The following is a 19,618-nucleotide window of genomic DNA, read 5'->3' on the forward strand; positions in this document are numbered from 1 at the left end:
TCAAATCCAGCTCCAGACTTCCTGTGCGGAGTTTGTATGTTCTCCCCGTGCTTGCGTGGGTTTCCTCCGGGCACTCCGGTTTCCTCCCACGTTCCAAAAACATGCATTTCAGGTGGATTGGCCGGTCCAAATTGTCCCTAGGTGTGAATGAGCGAATGAGTTGTCTGTCCCTGTGTGCCCTGCGATTGGCTGGCAACCAGTTCAGGGTGTCCCCTGCACACTGCCCGGAGATGGCTGGAATGGGCTCCAGCACCCCCCGCGACCCTAATGAGGATAAGCGGTACGACTAATGAGATGAGATGGGTTTGAACGCCTGAAAAGTGCTGTACAAATACATTGTACTTTACTCTGTGTCCAGCAGAGGGCGACACACTCCAATCCATCGTTTGCACTCGAATTAGACGCAATTCTCGGTCAGGACATGACACAATTTCATCATGATTCATTCTGCTCATTATTTTTACATATTTCTGGCGGGTTTAAAACGTTTTTTGCGTGCACTGAGTCCAATATCTGGAGATTTGAGAGGGTTAACGCATTAAAATGAATGATTTAAAAAAAGGAGTAGGGGTAGGTCATGGTTTTAATCCTTTAATTCAGAGTGGATGCATTATACTGTACGTGACCTCATACTGTCAGTTGTGACTGAGTGCGCATGCGTGTGTTTTGAAAGCAAGTAATACTGTATGCATAATCCTTTTCAGTTCACTGAAAAGACTACTATGTGTGTAATTTATTACCTTTTACTCAGGAAGGTTTCTACTGATGGCTACATACAAAAAAAAATAAGGATACTGGGTTTTTGTTTTTGAAATCACTGTAATTTAACAGGCACAACAAAATATGTACCGTATTTTCCGCACTATAAGGCGCACCTAAAAGCCTTTATTTTTTTCAAAAGCTGACCATGCGCCTTATATATGGATCAATATTAAGTCGCAAAGTCTTCCAACTAACTTGCAGCCGCCGACTAGTTTTCCCCCGAACGCCAAGTAGTCCGCGGTGTATGCTGGGATTTATTTACCGGCGTTTCATTGGCTAACCAATATGTCAATCATCATTTGATTCAATCACTATTGGCTAAAGTTATTCGGAAGTAAAGGGGGCGGATCCTTTTTATCATTTACAGGCTCGCATAGGCTAAAGGGGCGAAACAAAGCCTGCAATTGGCCGAAAAAGATGAACGTGAATCACACGTTGGGTTGCACTACGACATAGAGAAAACATTTTTTACTATTCTGTATTTGTAAATCTTTTACTCTCCTGGATTTACTACACTCACGGTTGTAAGAAGACCATGGTTACGTATCATTATTGAACGTGATGGCTGCAAGAGAACTTAAGTGAGCTAAGCGGCTTTATATTTTCCCGGTATCTTGTTTTAGAACGATCTTGATGTTTCTGTGATGAGTCTATTTTTAAACTCAATTCAATTCAAAGTGTTTATTGTCATATGCACAGTAAAGATCCCTGTTTCCCTGCACAATAAAATTAATAAGTTTGACCGAACAATCTGACCGTATTGTCGACGTTGCCATTGTAGCGCCTTATAATCCGGTGCGCCTTATGTAAGGAAAATATAGGACCAAAAACTACTTTTGAGGGGTGCGCCCTATAACCCGGTGCGCCTTATAGTGCGGAAAATACGGTACATGTGTTTTATTACCAAAAGTAAAAAATGTCATGATTGCTAGTAGCAAAGCCTGGACACAACAATTATGGATTTTAGAACCATTTTGATGACCTTTTTAAATTAGTAATTTTCTAAATTTATTTACACACAACTAGAGCTGTCACAATTAGGGATTTTTGAAGACGAGGTTGATAAAATGATAAAATAGCTCAGAGCTACTTTTTGTTACTAATAAACGCAAAGGGCACCCAGTCTATTAGGCATTTTATCACTAAGTTGTTACCATTATTGTCAGATTCATTATTGGAAGTAGGATTTAATAGACTCGGTCAACCACCAAAAATAATTTATTAGAAAATCACAATGACCCAGCACTGGTAAGGATTTTTTAGGACCCTTCGCTCTAAAAATGCTGGTCTACTAGTGATCCCAAGAGCCAAGAAGAGATCCACAGCCTAGAGCGTTCTCCATCGTCTTGGTATCAAAGGATCCCAGTTCGGATCCCGGCTCGTCCGTGTTACATGTCGAAGTGTCCTTGGGTAAGACACTGAACCCCTAATACCCCCAATAAGCAGGTTAGCGCCTTACATGGCTGCAAGGCCGCTATTGGGAAATGTGGAGCACATTGTAAAGCGCTTTGGGAAGTCATTGATTTGAAAAGCGCTATATAAAATGCAGATCATTTCATTTCATAAATATATCCTTTTAAAAAGAACTTTAATTTCAGCCCACACTGTCCAATAAAATAAAACAACCTCGCCAGTTCGCGGTTCCACTTTTGCGGGTTCAGAGCTTCGCGGGTCTAAAAAATATACCTTACCTTTTCAATAAAAGCATTTATTGACTTGAGCAAGCGTGAGGTTATGTCAATAGAGGACACGGTGTGGACACTCTTATTGTGATGGGGAGGGGGAGGCCCTGGCACAATGCTTAATCCTTCAACTCCTCCCACCTCACCCTCTTCTTATGTGGCGCTCAGTTTATCGAGGAGGAACTCGGCGACGCGACGTAAGTATCTCTTCTGCCACATTTCATCTCAAGTTTGACTTTATTATACCAAAAGCGAGCGGTCGTTTGTACTACCTAAACACGGCTAATGGCGTGTGGTTTCGTGTATTTGTTGTAAAAGCCGTTCGATGCCGCTAGCTAAAGTATGTTGTTATTGTCAGAAGGTAGCTCTTTCACTTTCATTAAAATGAACACAGACCATTTTTTTAACTGTTGTTTCCCAAAACGCTTCACAAACACTCATCGGATATCACATTTTCACCGTTTTTATTTTCAATATGTAACCGGTAGTGTTAACAAGCCAAATAAACTGCGATGGCTACATGTGGTTGAGAGTGGTTAATAAGCATACTGAATGGTTCGTAGTAGTTTCGCCGCAGTCCTATTCCGTGTACATATATATATTTTACAGGTTTTTTTTTTTGCTATAACATGAATTTCACTCTCTCTCTCTCTACCCGTATATCCTATATGGTGTACTGTATACAGGGGGGTATACTGTATACCTGTATACATTTTTTTTAAGCATTTTTGAAGGGGCGCCGCTACTTCGCTGATTTTCAGTTTTCGTGGGTGGTCTCGGTCCCCATTAACCGCGATAACCGAGGGATTACTGTATTAGTATAAGACCCCTAACATTAATATAAAGTAGGTGTAATCCAAATTTAGCACAAACGTGACATAGCAGCCGCAAAAGCATGCAATAGTACAAACAACGAACAGAACATACGTGCACACACTTGATGACTTCATATGTTCTTTGAGGCATGCAAATGGATTCCAAGGAATGCCAAAACACCCAATAGGTGATTATGAAGGTGAGCAAAAACACAACAACCCCCAGCACTCACAAAAAAACACAAAAACACACACACACTCTCACATGCCCCTTTGCATCCCAAAGCCATTCTTTGATGCCGCCTGTTAAATCACAGATAGGAGCAAACCCCGCCCATCAGCGGCAACCATCCAATCACGTCGAGCAGTTTTCATTTCAGTTACGGCGGCAGCGTCTCCAGCACAAGGACGTTGAGTTTCTCCTCATGGAGATATTCTCTCTACAGCACAGGTGTGAAACAGGCGGCCCGCGGGCCAGATCAGGCCCGGTAATGGATTGAATCCGGCCCGCGAGACAACACTCAGAGAAGCGCAAGAGAAAAACAAGCTGCAGGTTGGAATATGTCAACTTGATGTTGCCAAAGCCAGGTGCCTCTCACAAAGACACTGAAGTTGTATTTTTTTCTCTCTTTCTCTTTCCCTCTCACTCTCTCCATCTCTCTCTGTCTTTATCTTTCTGTATTTTTTGGGTTTTTCTCTTTCTGTATTTCCCTTTTTTTCTCCTTCTCCCCACTCTTGCGCTCTCTCTTTCTATTTATCATTCTCTCTCTCTCTCTTTCTTATTTTCTCTCTCTCTGTCACTCCCTCTTTCTGTTTCTCATTTTATTTCTCTCTCTCTCTCTTTTTCTCTCTCTTCATTTTTCATTCTCCCTCTTTCTCTCTCTCTGTCATTATCTCACTTTCTCTCACTTTTCATTACTCATTCTCACTCTCTGTCTCTCTTTCTTTCCTCTTTCTCCCTCTCTCTTTCCTCTTTCTCCCTCTCTGTCACTCTGTCACTTTCTCTCACTTTCCATCACTCATTCTCTCTTTCTCTCTTTCTCTCTGTCTGTCTCTCTTTCTTTCTCTCTCTCTGTCTCTCTTTCTTTCTCTCTCTCTGCCTCTCTTTCTTTTCTCTCTCTTTCCTCTTTCTCCCTCTCTGTCACTCTCTCACTTTCTCTCACTTTCCATCACTCATTCTCTCTCTCTCTTTCTCTCCACTCTCTGTCTGTCTCTCTTTCTCTCTCTCTCTCTGTCTCTCTTTCTTTCTCTCTCTCTGCCTCTCTTTCTTTTCTCTCTCTCTCTCTCTCTCTCTTTCCACCCCTTTTTTCCCACTCTGTCTCTGTCTCTTTCACTCTCTGTCTCTCTTTTTCTCTTCCTTTGTTGCTCTTTGTCTCTTTCTCTCTCTGTGTCTTTTAACCTCTTTTGCTCTAACTTCCTTTTTTCCTTTTCTCTCTTTTCTCTTTCTCTCTTCATACCCTTCACACTTTCTTTTCTCTCCTTCTGTCTTTCTATCTCTCTTTGGATTTCTTTCTTCCTCTCCCTTTCTTTTCCCCCTCTCTCACGACTTTTTATCTTTTGTTTCTCACGCTCTCTCCCTCTCTCTCTTTTTCTTTCTTCGTCTCGCCCTCTCTCCTTTTCCCTCCCTCTTTCTCTTATTTCTTTATCTCTCTTTTTCTTTCTCTTTAATCTAATAGTCTGACCCTAGACAGAATATTTGTTCTATTGTGTGGCCTTTTGCAATACACCAAACCTGGAGAAAAAATTAGAAATAGTCTGTCCGATACTGCTGACTTCAAGCTAAACCTGGAAGTAGCAATAAAGTTTGGTTTTGATGGAAAAGTTAGAGGATGGAAAAAGGATACATCCCTAAAAATTGCACCCACGGCCTAACATGCAAACAGGGTATATAAACATGGACAGTACCCAGAAATGGAGAAGGAGATCCTGGAGTGGTTTAAAGGCCAGAGACAAAATGGTTATGGAGAGTCTCGGCTAAGTGTCCACTCTCAAGCCAAGAAACATGCTTTCGCAGGTTGGTGTACACCAGGGCTGGTAAACTTACCACCTGAGGGCCGTTTGCAGCCCAGGGGATGATAGTTTGAGGCCCCCGCCTTAATATGTTATTTTAAAATAAGTGCAGCGCATTTTTACTAATTGACTTTTTTTTCATATTAATCATTAATTTAAAAAAAAAATTGATCATTTTTTTGTGTAGAAACTGTACTTAATTACCTACTTAATGGCTTAATTATTGAGCAGCACGGCGGCGCAGTGGTTAGCGCGTGTGCGGCACAGTTCTGAGGTCATGAAATCAAACCTCCTGTGAGGAGTTTGCATGTTCTCCCCGTGCTTCGGTGGGTTTCCTCCAACATTCCAAAAACATGCATGTCAGGTTAATTGGTGTGAATGAGCGAGTGAATTGTCTGTCCCTGTGTGTGTCCCTGCGACTGGCTGGCAACTAGTTCAGGGTGTCCCCTGCCCACTGCCCGAAGACAGCTGAGATGGGCTCCAGCACCCCCGCAACCCTACTGAGGATAAGCGGTGCAGATCATGGATGGATGGATCGCCTCATTATTGTTGTATATAATGTTGCTATAATCCTGTTTAATTTTCACTTCACAGATCTGCATTATTGTGTTCTGCATTCTGATTGGTTAAACAGTCCCGGAGAAAGTAGTTATCGGTCAAAAATAAGTAAATGTTTACAGTATAGGGTACAGTACTTTAATTTATTAACGAATACTTGGGTCTGGTTTGGTTTTTCAATTTTGAATACAGTGTAGATTATTTATGTAATAAGTGTCAAAAATAAAGGTTTCTACTTCACGGATTTTACCTGTAAGGGGTTTGTTTTGGATCCAAACCGCCGTGATAAATAAAGGATCACTTTATTTGAGAACATTTAACGGAATACATGGAATGGCAAAAATGATGTTGGCAAGCTGTTTGGATTGATTTTCATTTTGTTTCTGTCGCATTTTATGTTAGTTTTGCAGGACGTTGCATGTTGTGCTAAAATGCTAATTCCCCTTATAGAGATCAAAGAGATCAAAGCCAACAGAGAAGCTTACCACGTGTTGTGTGTGACTCATTCATTTGCAGGGAAATTGTACCAGTTTTTACACTCGTCATTGTTATTATTTCTATTTCTAACATTCTATTTAAGAGATCAAAGCCAGGAGAGAAAGCTTACCACGTGTTGTGAGTCATCATTTGATTCATATTTAGTTTCTTTTGTCTTTTATTAGCATATTTGGTATTGGAGTAATCCAAAGGTAATTGAAAGTAATACAGTTAAAGTAACTCTACCCAACCCTGCCCCCAAGATATTAAAGTTTGAGACCCCTGCTGACACATTTTCTTCTATTTCTTGTATTATGTGGGTATTTTAAAGCAGGCTGTAATCTAGGGGGTAACAAAATTACTTTTCTAATTAAGTAACTAGTAACTGTAACTAAATACTGTTTTTCAGTAATGCGGCCAACACTGGTGTATCGCCTGGAGAGAGCACAGGCCTATCAAGCGTTTTTCGCGCCAATTGAGCTCTGTGATTGGATGATTTTCATAGGGCATCGCCCACCTAGCTGGAGACGACCCCGCCCTCTCTTTGTCGCTCTCTCTCACCTCATGAACTTCTTGGGTTCTGTGGGAGGGGTCGGCGGCAGGGGAAGAGGTTTGTTGGCGTTCAGCTCGAGATGATGGAGGAGAAGGGGGGAGTGGGCAAGGGGTTCGAGGCGGCCGGGCAAGGCCGGAGGTGGCGGAGGAGGCGGGGGCGGCTGGGGCGGGGCCTGCTGCGGCGGCTGCAGGTCGGCCCCGGAGCCCGCCAGGCCCGAGCCGGCTGCCTCCAGAACCCTGATACCGGCGGAGTTGCCGAATCTGCTCACCGATGCTTTCTCATTCTTTCGCTTTTGCTACACAGAAAGAAAGGAAGGGAGGGAGCAACGGGGGAGAGAAGGGTTTCAAAGTAAAAAAAAAACAGGGTGAAAGGACAGTGGTGCCTCTTCATACGAGCTAAATTCATTCCGGGATAGTGCTCGTAGCTTGAATTTCCCGTTATCACTAACTTTCTTGCCACACATTATTATGGGCATAAAAAGGAAATAAAACCAACAGAATCACAATAAAATAGGATGTGGTCCCTTTTAAACGCGCCAATTGACTGAACAGGTAGAAGAAAGTAAGCAGGGCATTATCGACATCTACTGGTAAGGACTGTAATTGTCTCTCTTCTTCTTAGCATTATTTTGCAAACGAAAAAACCTATGACCCACTTAAAACGGGTTTGCGACTCAGTTGGAAAAAAAAACCACTGCTCTAGGATACTCCAATCAAAAGTTATGATTTTTTTTTAAATGTATGCAAACAAAATGCTCTGTTCTGCTTCTAGAGAACACTGTTGAGTTTGTATAGCATGGTGAGTTGGTTCAGGTGAAAAGCTGTTTTCACTTAACTGTTAAACTAAACGAGTTAACACATTTACTGTTGTGATTAGAATATATCCCTAGTAATTTGTGATTATAGCATGTGAGTAATACAATAATCTGGGCTGTACTATAAAGCATAATATTGAAAATCAAAGTGAGATATTTTAGGTTGAAATTATTTAACTGATGTGGCTGTCACGTCCAGCATGGTCGCCGTGGCGACCGGCCGGCCCCGCCCCCTTGGCACCGCCTGTAGCAGATTTTCTAATTTGCGTGTGTGCTTCTTAAGGGCGGGTTTTGGGGATTGCCGGTTGCGGGTTCATTGAATTACTTTGCATTATTCTGTTCTGTTTGACTTGAGGAAACCTGTACTTGCCCGTTCCGAGTAAAAACCTGTTTTGTGAGTATTCCTAGTCTGAGTTCCTGTTTGCCTGTAAGCCTGTTTTTGTTTTTTTTCCCTGAGTGTTGGACGACTTTTATTTCCTTAATAAAAGTAACTGATGGTTAACGCGAACGAGTTCACCCTTCCTGCCTCCTGCCTCCGATCTGGTCCGGTCTCGTGACAGTGGCTGCCTCAAATTAGAAAGTCCGGATCCAGCCCCAGAACCAAACAGACATTTTACAAGTTTTTTTTCCTGTAGTGGTTGGCATGCGCATAAACAGATCACGAGGAGTGAGCAGTCTCTAGTGGTAGCCTCTGGGACTGCTCGTGAACTGGATTTTCCTTCCTAAACTTAGTCTAGAGGTGCTCGTATAGAGAGATACCACTGTATTTTTGATAAAAAGGGCAAAATGAATAAGATAAAGAAACAGGGGGAAAATGAGGAAAGGTCCCAAAGACGCGCTAACGGATCATCTCGACTGGGACGCAGCTTGTTGGGCGTCTGACATCCAAATGGCTTGGAAAGCAAAGTGAGACGGTAAGCAAGGACACATTTGACCGCACACCCGCACAAACACCAAACAGCGACAAAACACACAAACATACACTTCAGTGAAAAAGCATGCGGTGAGAACATCACACTCCTGAAACACTGAAATTCATTTGGAGCACTCGTCACAATGAGTCGGAATTCTGGATGGATTAGATTTGAAAATGAATCTTAAAAAAAGAGGAAGTAAAGGAACCCTAAAAGGAGTTGTCAGCTATTTATTCATCATTTGGAGAAGTATATGTGTAACGGGTGTAATAATAACTTTTGTTTAGTTGAAATTCCTGCTGAAATATGTTGTATAGTTTTTGTGTAAGTGTCCTGCGATGATGAGTCCAACAGTGCCACCTGTTGGTATGGGGTAAGGTTTGGTTTGGCTTTTGATCTTGTGTTGGAATTATATACATATATTTATCCTACAGTTGACATTAATATGTTATAAGTGTTCTCAGCCCTTTTTGAAGAGTTTTCAGCCCGTGAGCTGTTCTTCAAGGCCATGAGTTGTTTTTTTGTACAGTCTGTCCCTTTATCTCACATACCAATGGGTGCAACTTGCCCTGGAATAATCTGTGTAATAATTTTCCTTTTATGCATGCAATAACTCAAGTTGTTTTTCACCGAAAGCCTTGAAAGAAGAAAGGAGGTGTCCAAACAGAAACCAGCTGTGATCATCGGGCGGAAAGCAAGGCGTGCGAAAGAAGATTCATTAACTCTGCGTAGCAACAGTTAGAATGCGGTCTCAACAAGTTAGATAGAACCCCTCCCTTTAGAGAAGTTGAGACTTATGTACGATAGGGCGAACCTTAATAAAAAGAGGAAAGAGATCTAAGATTTCTTCAGAGTGATTTGGGAGATTGGCGGTATACAATCTTCGATCGCTCTCCTTGCAAGATATCTAAAAACTGATCAGATTCTCTATTGTCTTTTATTTCAGAGCGTTTTATCATAAATGTTGGGGGCTTAAACCTAACATCTTGTGACCAGGAGGCGGATGTCGTTGGCAGTCTACAGCGCGCTGCTAACGGTGAGCCACGATCTTTTGGTGCTCCGCAAAAAGTTTATTTTAAACATTAAAACCACAGCTGACGAATCTCTCAACATGCACAGTACTGTGATTGATGTTGTCAAGCTGTTTGGATTTATTTTCGTTTTGTTTCTGTCGCCTTTTATGTTAGTTTTGCCGGACGTTGCATGTTGTGCTAAAATGCTAATTCCCCTTATAGTGTTGAAAGCCAGCAGAGGAGCTAACCACCTGTTGTGTGTGACTCATTCATTTGCAGGTAAATTGTACCCGTTTTTACACTCATTATTGTTATTATTTCTATTTCTAACATTCTATTTAAGAGATCAAAGCTAGGAGAGAAAGCTTACCACGTGTTGTGAGTCATCATTTGATTCATATTTAGTTTCTTTTGTCTTTTATGAGCATATTTGGTATTGGAGTAATCCAAAAGTAATTGAAAGTAATCCAGTTAAAGTAACCCTACCCAACCCTGGTGACAACTAGCAAAATAAAACGTGATTTGACACCAGATGGGGGCCAAACGGACCAGAGAACATACAGAGCAACGTTGGGCAGCCTCATTTACATCATGACATGTACTCGACCGGACATCAGCTGGATTGTGAGTAGACGCTCACGTCATTTGTCCGATCCGAGGGAAAAACACATGACGGATTTGAAACTTTTGTACCCTGCCTAAAGACCTCCACTCATCATCCCCTATCCCAAAAAAGCCAACAGTGGTCGGACTGAATGACTACAGGCCTATCGCATTTAAGCCTGTGGACATGAAATGCTCTGATGGGTTGGTGTTCCAACCAATGTTCCCTGTAATTTTCCAGGGGTCTGAGCATTCACACAAAGTCGGTGAGCAACGATTGAAACAACAGTGAGCAACAGCGATCCCAAGTGTGGCTGCTAAATCATTATCAAACATGGTCAAAACTTGACATCACGTTACATTTTGCTGAGTTTCCGGCAGTGCAAAAAATGTTTTCAGTTTTGAATAACGTCGTTTGTTTTTACAACAATTCTTTCACTAGATTTCCAATTTTTTTTTTTCCTGGTATCTTTTGTCGCATAATGCTAAAATTTTTGGTGGCTTATTTAGTCGGTTGTACGATACACAACTGTATTTAATCACATTTTTTAGTGGAAGTACAATGTTGGCAACAAGATTGATTTGGTATAATTGGAAATGATTTGAATGCAACACAAACTTTTTCTTCTTTTTCCCTGTTTTTTTTTCTATTTTTTTTTAAATTCCTTTTAAAAAAACAAAACACATTGTGTTTATTTTTTCCTAGCTGTTTTTTTTCTTTTCGTTCTCTATCTACTTTTTTTCTTTGTTTTTTTTTCTTTTCTTTTTTTCTGAGTTTTTCCTTCTTTTTTCTCTTCCTTTTGTTTATTTTTTTCTCAGCTTTTCACTACTTTTTCATTTTGGTATTTTTTTCTTTTTTGTTCTATTCCCCCTTTCCTTTAAGTCATTTTGTGCATAATTTTACATACTATTTGGTCATATAGAGATGAAAGAAGCAAAAATAACCTGAAGAGCCGTTTAGGACCCTAAAGAGCCGGTTCCTTTTAGTGAGCCGAGCCGAAGAAGCCGGTTCTCGAAAAACTCTAATAACTTTACTCAACTTCGTTCTACTTCGACCTTGACTTCCAAATACCGCATTTAGAACACAACGTCAGGGAAACCCTTGTATTTTTACCTTCATTTACTGTAACTTTGACTTTATTCGCTTCTTAATTAGCAATTTCGAGCCCTGATTTTTGTGAGCTGGCTAGATTTTCTTGTGCACGGAAAAGCTCTGGGTAGTGCGCAATTGCGCACAATGCAGCTTAGAGGGACCATTGCGCTGGATAGATTTTCTTGTGCGCTGAGAATGTGCGGGCAGTGCGCGATAGCTTAGAGGGATCATTGGTTCCAACACATCAAAGGTTCCCACCCTCCCTGGAACCTCATCAGTTTGCCTCCAAGATAAACCATTCCACAAATGAGAGCATAAACACCGCTCTTCGTGCTGCTCTGGGCCATTTAGAAAACACGGGAGCTATTACAGAAAGCTAATCCTGGACTTCAGCTCTGTGTAGAACACCATCGTCCCGGGGATCCTGGAACTCGGGCTCTCCTACATTTTCAGCTGGATTATGGACTTCTTCTTCAACCCTGCACAGGCTGTGAAACTCGGCAGCCACATCTATTCCACCCAGACACTGAGCACCGGATCTCCCGAAGGATGTGTACTGTTCTCTCTGCATACCTTGGACTGTTCACCAACCCACCCCACAAACACAATTGTGAAGTTCTCTGACGACAACATCTTGGTGGGACTCATCTCTGATGGGGATGAGAAGGCATAGATGAAGGAGGTAGAGCTACCCATGACGTTTGAAAAATAAACTACCGTAAATTCCGGACTATAAGCTGCTACTTTTTTCCCAAACGTTCAACCCTGCGGCTTATTCAGTGATGCGGCCAATTGATGTCATTTTTCTAACGGCTGCCAGCGCCGCTCGAGTACAAGAGGTAAGATTTAGACCGGTGGAATATATGCGCCGAGGAAGACTGCAACTTCTCACAAATTAAATTAGCGTAAAAATATCCTCACCATACAAATTGCAAAAAGAAAGGCACATGACGCAAGTTTCAAGCTAAATGCAATCGAGCAGTCCGATAAAGAAGGAAACGGAGCTACTGCACGTAAACTTTACTATGCGACCGTGTTGCTGGTGTGTTTTTGAGTAGGGGAGCGTGGGAAGACGTCTACATGACATAGTCTCTTTCCCATAATGGGGGAGACGACTTTGACGACGTCAGTTATAAGGAGGAAGATGAGGACGGTTTACCGTGATTATTACAAGTATGGTATGTTATTTTTAACAGAACCGTTCACTGTGTTGCGAGCGTGTTGCTAGTAGCGTTTTGCTACCCTTCACAGGCACGGTTTGGGATGAAAATTATAATATTATTATTAAAGCTTTGAAAATTCTTTCGGTGTACCGCCTTTCTTTGTAAATATGTGTAACCATGTATAATATGTATTTGCAACTGTATATTTTTGTAATGTATTTATTTTAGAGACTTATTCTGATATGTTTTCCACGGGCGAATCAAAAAGAAGGGGCGAAAACAACGGGGGCTGACGGGAAGTGGAGTAAAGGTGAGCCGTGTTTGTGTACGCAGCGGACAATAGTGGATATACATTTTTCCCACCTTTACCTTTGGAAATATACATTTTTTTCCCTTGAATTCTTTTCAACGGGACCCGGACTCTGCAGGTATGTAAGTATAAATATACATTGTGAACTATCTTGGGTTTTTCTTTAAATTGGTATGTTATTGCACTTATTTCATTGCACTATTGTTACAATGCACTATTCTTCACTGCATTGAGACTATTATAACTTGGGCCAGTAATTCTAAGCACTATGTTGTAATTTTTATAGTTTTGGCCCATTCCTCCTGACAGTCTTTTATCTCTTCTCTCTCCAAAGTCTCGATATTACATGTATATTCTAGAGTGCCATGTCTAATCTCGTTGCATACAATGTTTCACAATGTTGATACCAATGAGAATAAATTATAATTCTATATATTTTTAAAAAAAGCACAATTATATGATAATACATTTATTTTTCTGTGTTATTCAAATCAAGATTGGTTGTTTTTTTTAACGAATCACGTTTTTCCACCGCTAGGAGGCGCTAGATAATACACAAAGTGCTAAAAGCAATACATATAGTAGAAAAAAATACAAATAAATGTACAAGACTATTAAAAATAAAAGTACACTGCAAAGTACTCTGTTGGTGTATGATTTTGAACATTTTACATTTTATTTTTTTATTTATATTGGATATGTAGATTGATTTAAACTATACTTTTTGCAGTGTGGAACTGCAAAAAGTTAAAAAAAAAAAAAAAAAGAAATCTGACAAAACATGTGAAGTAAAATAGAAAATAAAATAATTAAATTGAGCAAAACTATGTGCAAACAGAACAAGAAAGTAAACAATGTTGTTTTTTCCTATATCTTTGGGGTTATTTCTTTGATTTGAGTTTTGTCAGTATTGAAAAAGGAATGGAAAATAACTTCAAAAATAAAGGGTAAAAACATAAATTGTTATAAAACATTTAAGTATACGAACAACAAAATCAATCAGGATAATCCAAAAAGCAAATGAATATTATAAAGTACAGACTAAAAATCAATTCAAATTAAAAGGTTAATAGTGAATAAGTGATTATAAGGTTAAAAAGGTAAAAAAAGAAAACAGAAATGTATTGATATGATCATATAGCAGGCCGCGAACCGGTTCTGATAATAGCTCGCCAGTGATGGGTCATTGCGATTTTCTAGTGAACTTGATTAGTAACTAACATGATTTTTTAACGGCTGACTTAATTTGTCATAATTACAACCTGTTAATAACATAGTAATACTACATTATGTTATTTTAGAAATGCATATCACCGTAAATTCCGGACTATAAGCCGCTACTTTTTTCCCAAACGTTCAACCCTGCGGCTTATTCAGTGATGCGGCCAATTTATGTAATTTTTCTAACAGCCAACAGCAGCGCTCGAGTACAAAAGGTAAGATTTAGACCGCTGGAATATATGCGGCGAGGAAGACTGCAACTTCTTAGCTTGTGCACAAATTAAATTAGCGTAAACTTACCCTCGCCATGCAAATCGCTAAAAGAAAGGCACATGACGCAACTTTCAAGCTAAAAGCTATCATGCAATCCGATAAAGAAGGAAACAGAGCTACTGCACGTAAACTTTACTTTGCGAGCGTGTTGCTAGCGTGTTTTGGAATAAGGGAGCGTGGGACAACGCCTATATGACAAAGTTTCTTTCCGATACTGAGGAAGATGACTTTGATGGCGTCAGCTATAAGGAGGAAGATGAGGATGGTTTACCTTGATTTTTACAAGTACGGTTTATTTTTTAAACAGACCCGTTTACTGTTTTCCGAGCGTGTTGCTAGTAGCGTGTTGCTACCTGTCACAGTCACGGTTTGGGATGAAAGTTATATTATTATTATTAAAGCTTTGAAAACTCTCTCGGTGTACCGTCTTTCTTTGTCAATATGTGTAACCATGTATAATATGTATTTGCAACTGTATATTTTTGTAATGTATTTATTTTAGCGACTTATTCTGATATGTTTTCCACGGGCGAATCAAAAATAAGGGGCAAAAACAACGGGGGCTGACGGGAAGTGGAGTAAAGGTGAGACGTGTTTTTGGACGCAGCGGACAATAGTGAATATATATTTTTCCACCCTTACCTTTGGAAATATAGACTTTCTTTCCTTGGATCACTTTCAACGGGACCCAGACTCTGCAGGTCTGCATCAAACCTTAAGTACCGGTATCATTTTCCATTCATTTTGCCGGCTGTGGTTGTTAAACTGAGTACTTTATGCTCAGTTAAAATCGCGGGACTCAAAGTAGGGTTTGGGTTAATTTTGTGATTGTGTTACAAGTTTTAACGTGGGCGCACGCGGCTTATATACAGGTGCGGCTTGTGTAAGTAAAAAAGCGGTTTTCCCCTTAAAATGTGGTGGGTGCGGCTTATAATCAGGTGCGGTATGTAGTCCGGAATTTACCGTGGTTATACCACACTACGTTATTTTAGAAACACATATTAAAATGTTTGCTCATTGTACCAATTAGTAAGCTTCAAAAAGGTAGGTGACCCCTGTCATAAAGTATTAAAAGAATTAGAGAAAGTTTAGAAAGTAAAATGAAAGAACTGGTAGCATGTGAAATTTTGACAGGCGGTACCTAGGTGGTACGTACCTTTATCAGGGGGTTGATGACGCCGACGTTGGGGCTGGCGTTGAAGACTTTGTTGAAGTTGCTTTCTCGGTTGACAAGCTCCAGCTGGTAAAACTTCTTGTCGTCCTGTGGTGGTGGCAAGGACATAGAATAGAATATAGCTTTATTGTCATTGTTACAAAATGGGTTAACATATTGTGACAACGAAATTGGGCATGACACTCCAGTTTCACACATTCACAGTGAGGTAAAAAGCCAAGAAGATAAAAGAACAGGGAAGTGGCTTACCTTTTGCGCGTTAGCTTAAAAGACGCTACTATTACGCGACACGTGCATTCCATACTACTGCAGACCTGGCATACCGGTCCTCGAGTTGAAGAAGAGTACCTGCAAAATCATGCAGGACATGCAGCCCTCAAGGACCGGCGTGCCCGGGTATGATACTGGGTTAGAGTGGGCGGATCCATCCGAATATCGATATTATCAATACTAAGTGAGTACTTGGATCCATTGATACTATTGCAGTGTTCATTTTACCTGTGAAAAGTGATGGGTCCCAGGGACTCACATGCTCAAAAATCTATGGGTCCCAACAGAGATCTATGGCTCCCCAAAATTGAGTGCTCTCGAGGTTGAAATTGTAAATCGGCGACAAATATATAATATAAATCTATATATTCATTCCGATTTAATCATCACGATTAATTGGCAATACAAATCAGTTATCACTTCAAGATTTTTCAGTTCACAATATTGTACATTATACGAAATATTATTGCTTAAATAATTATAATAATCTATATTTTCATTCAGTATTAATCATTACAGTTAATTGGTAATACAAAGCAGTTATCACTTCAGATTTTTCAGTTCACAATATTGTACACTATACAAAATAATATTGCTGAAATATTTATATATTCATGCAGTTTTGATCATCACAGTTAATTGGTAATACAAAGCAGGTATCACTTCAAATTTTTCAGTTCATATATTCTTCGTGGTTTGTTGTCCCGCCACAGTTGTAATGCCTTCTCAAGGTCGAATCTATTATCATCTTCCTCATAGCGTAAAGAGGAATATAATTTAGTGCATTTAGTGTTTTGTTTATTTTCTTTTGTTGAGTCGTTTGCTTCAAAACACGTGTTTTCCTTGCCTTCGCGGTCTTCTGAAGAATTTCTTCGCCGTTTTTTCGTGCCGGAATTATTGCCGTTGTTACCACATTCTGTGTTATGTTTCGACTTATTAGCGACACTGAAGAAATTACCAATTTTCTGTTGATTTGCACCTAATACCAACTGTTTTTTCAGAGGCATACTTCTCTTTCACTCGACAACCGCCGCAACAATGACGTCAGCTCGAAGCAACGAGATCTCGTTTGCCGAGATCGGCGCGAGACCAAAACAACAATGGCGGATCTGCCTGACGAAAAGTTTGCAGTGCGGTAAATCTTTGTTAAAAAAAAAAAAGTAATCGAGTAATAATGACAATTTGGTCTCAAAAACGTTGCGTCCCGGGGACGCATGCTGATTTGACACAATGCGTCCCCAGCAAAAATGATGCGTCTAGGACGCATGGACGCGAGAACACTGCTATTGTCCTAGGATTAATACTTTGCTTTACACCAATTCCCTCTAAAAACTGCTTCTCAGCGCACACCTTTCTCTTTCTTGCCTTGCACTTTCTGCTTCTCTCTGAATCTATACTTGAGTGAATGACTGACAGGCACACTTTTAGCCCATTCCCCTTGCTACCCACTGGCTTGCATGCTGGGAAGGTACTGGGAGAGTGAAAGAGAAGCCAGATTGATCTGCCCACCGGTAACAGAAGATAAAAATGACAAAGGCAAATAGGGGGCACAGCGCAGTGCGGACATTTAAAGTGGTCTGCTACTGTAGCAACACCACAATTTTACATAAACACATGAAAAAAAGGATCACCCTTCAGAGAGCAACCAGAAACATAAACATGTTACCGTGGCAACAGAACCAAAAGGGCTCCGTCCTTGGAGCCTGAGCCGAGGGCTCAAGGGAAAAGGTTGACTTTTGCCATTAAAAGTTGATATCAGACCTTTTTGTTGGAATGAATTAGTTTAGGTTTCTTTCCGATTGGCTTAAAAGAAATAATCCAGCTCATTGCTTTGGCAAGACATGTGACTTTTTCTTAAAGAACCTACCACTAGCTTCTTGACCAGCGACTCCCTCTCGGAAACCATGTCCTTCAGCTCGGCGATCATTTGCAAGTCCTCTGGGCGGCTTTCCCGGTTCCTGAACTTCTCCTCGGTGCCTTCCAGCCTGTTGAAGCAAGAAAAATGTAACCAAGCCAACAATATAAAGAATAAAAACGTTCTTCTTCATTCATTGCCCTTTCTCACAAATGTCCAGACAGAAATTGACAGTCGATGATGGATTTGTGCAAAATGTTGCCGTTCGTTGTCCTCCGAGCAAACATTTGATGGCGCTTTAAAAACTCTCATTTATAACGGTTGCCATTTAAATGCCACTCGTGGAGAAAAAGCAGAAAAATCATCAGCGCCGACCTTTTCAAAACCGCATTAGCTATTTCACGCTAAAACCAATCATCAACTCCAGCGCCACCACTTTACTTGCACTTCGTCAATCCTGGGACTCAAAGCGGAAATGTCAGGGATTGTGGAGCGCGTACAGAATCTGCAGGGCAGAGATCTTGTCCTTGAGGACTTCCTGGGCCTTGTTGAAGTCGGCTAGCATGTTGTGCGTCTCTCTGCTGTGGACGGCGTTCAGTTCCGACACGTCCCGCTCGTGACGCTTCTGGAGCTCCTGTTCGTGACTCCTACGGTAGAAAAAAAGCAACGTTATGTTTTCTGCTAGCTTCCCGCTAACACACTATGCAAAACACCAAAAACTACCTCGTTGTTAGCATCATTGATACGTTTTTTTTGTTCTTAATATTGGTCACCTGCAAAGGAGATTGCATAAGATGCTAGTTTGTTATTATTTATTATTATCATTGTGCACTGTTGTTCATTGTTTTGACTATAATTGTGAGCCTCAGAGAAGAACCCCAGCCCTCCAGGTATGGCACACTTTTTATGTCAAAAATTTAGTAGTCTGGACCCTGTGAAAATTGTTTTCTACCATGTGTCTCCCGAGCTGTATGAATTTGACAGCTCTGATGTCACGGTTGCCCATGGCGCCCAATTGGCCCCGCCCGTTTGGCGCCAGCTCTGTCTCGTTGACTGATTGGCTTTCCCCCCATTTAATCTCAGTGCTCTCACTCACCCTCTGTCAGTCCATCAACCAACCTCTGCGCCCGCAAGACGTGTGTTTTGACTCTGTCCGGTGTGCTGTTTGTGTATCCTGTCCGGTATCGATCCTGTCTGTTTTGTCCCGTTTTGATATCGGTCTCTGGTCTCCAGTGTATGGTATTTTTCCCGTCTATCTCGTCCTGTCTCTTATCTGTCTCCAATCTCCTATATCTGTTATCAATCCTGTCAGTCCCGTTCTGTCCGATATTGCCACCATCTGTCCGGTATCGGCTCGTGTAACTGGTATCGATCTCGTTGGTCTCTGGCTTTCTGCTGTTCCACGCCAGACTGCTGTCTTTCTTTTTCCGCCCAGCGATCGCCGAATCACTGGTTTTTGTGTTAATGTGCATGACTACCCGATTCCAGTAAAATAAAGCTTGTGTGAGAAATGTTTCTGGGTTCTCCTCCTGATCCGGTTCATGACACCTGATGAAATAGTTTATAACAGTCAGCTGGGGCTCTTTTCTGAGGCTCGCAATGGAATTATGATTCAGGGATGTAAGATTTAGTCATAAAACAATCATTGACAGTTCAATGTTTTAATCACCCGTGGAGTTTCTCAACTATGCATTTATAAAATAAATAAATTAAAAAAAAGCAAAATAACTAATGAATTTATTTCCACTCGTGTTTGTTTAACTCGGGGGGGGGAACTCATGCAGACTGGAGAGTGACAATAATAGCACGCAAACACTTGAGAACAGTTTGGAATTTCTAATCTGAGGTTTGGGCTCTCTTCCCTGTTCTCCTTGCAAGTACAAAATCCATTTTTGTCTCCTTGTTTTGAGTCTCTACTAAACGGCAAGCAATAAACACCCTCAAACAAACAAAAAGATAAACAAATAACTAAAAACATAATAAATATGACTGTACTTTAATATCTACGGTATAGAAAGAGAGTAAATGATGAAATGATTGACTGTGCTCACGCCTAAA

General features: G+C 40.8%; 1 protein-coding gene across 2 annotated transcripts in view; it reads right to left on the reverse strand.

Annotated features, from left to right (window-relative positions):
• The window catches only part of fam184ab (family with sequence similarity 184 member Ab), a 113,438-nt gene that overhangs the window by 6,001 nt on the left and 87,819 nt on the right, over positions 1 to 19,618 (reverse strand). The window contains exons 18-21 of one of the 2 annotated variants that reach the window (XM_088324845.1): positions 18,061 to 18,207; positions 17,573 to 17,690; positions 15,418 to 15,522; positions 6,866 to 7,152 (exon numbers count right to left, since the gene is read on the reverse strand). In XM_088324845.1, coding sequence (XP_088180971.1) covers positions 6,866 to 7,152; positions 15,418 to 15,522; positions 17,573 to 17,690; positions 18,061 to 18,207 — 657 coding nt within the window. The remainder of the gene's footprint in view (positions 1 to 6,865; positions 7,153 to 15,417; positions 15,523 to 17,572; positions 17,691 to 18,060; positions 18,208 to 19,618) is intronic. The other variant, XM_088324846.1, reaches the window with a different exon arrangement.

This window comes from Urocampus carinirostris, chromosome 20 (assembly GCF_059441175.1).
Source record: "Urocampus carinirostris isolate Australia breed hairy pipefish chromosome 20, RoL_Ucar_1.0, whole genome shotgun sequence".
NCBI classification, from domain to species: Eukaryota; Metazoa; Chordata; class Actinopteri; order Syngnathiformes; family Syngnathidae; genus Urocampus; species Urocampus carinirostris.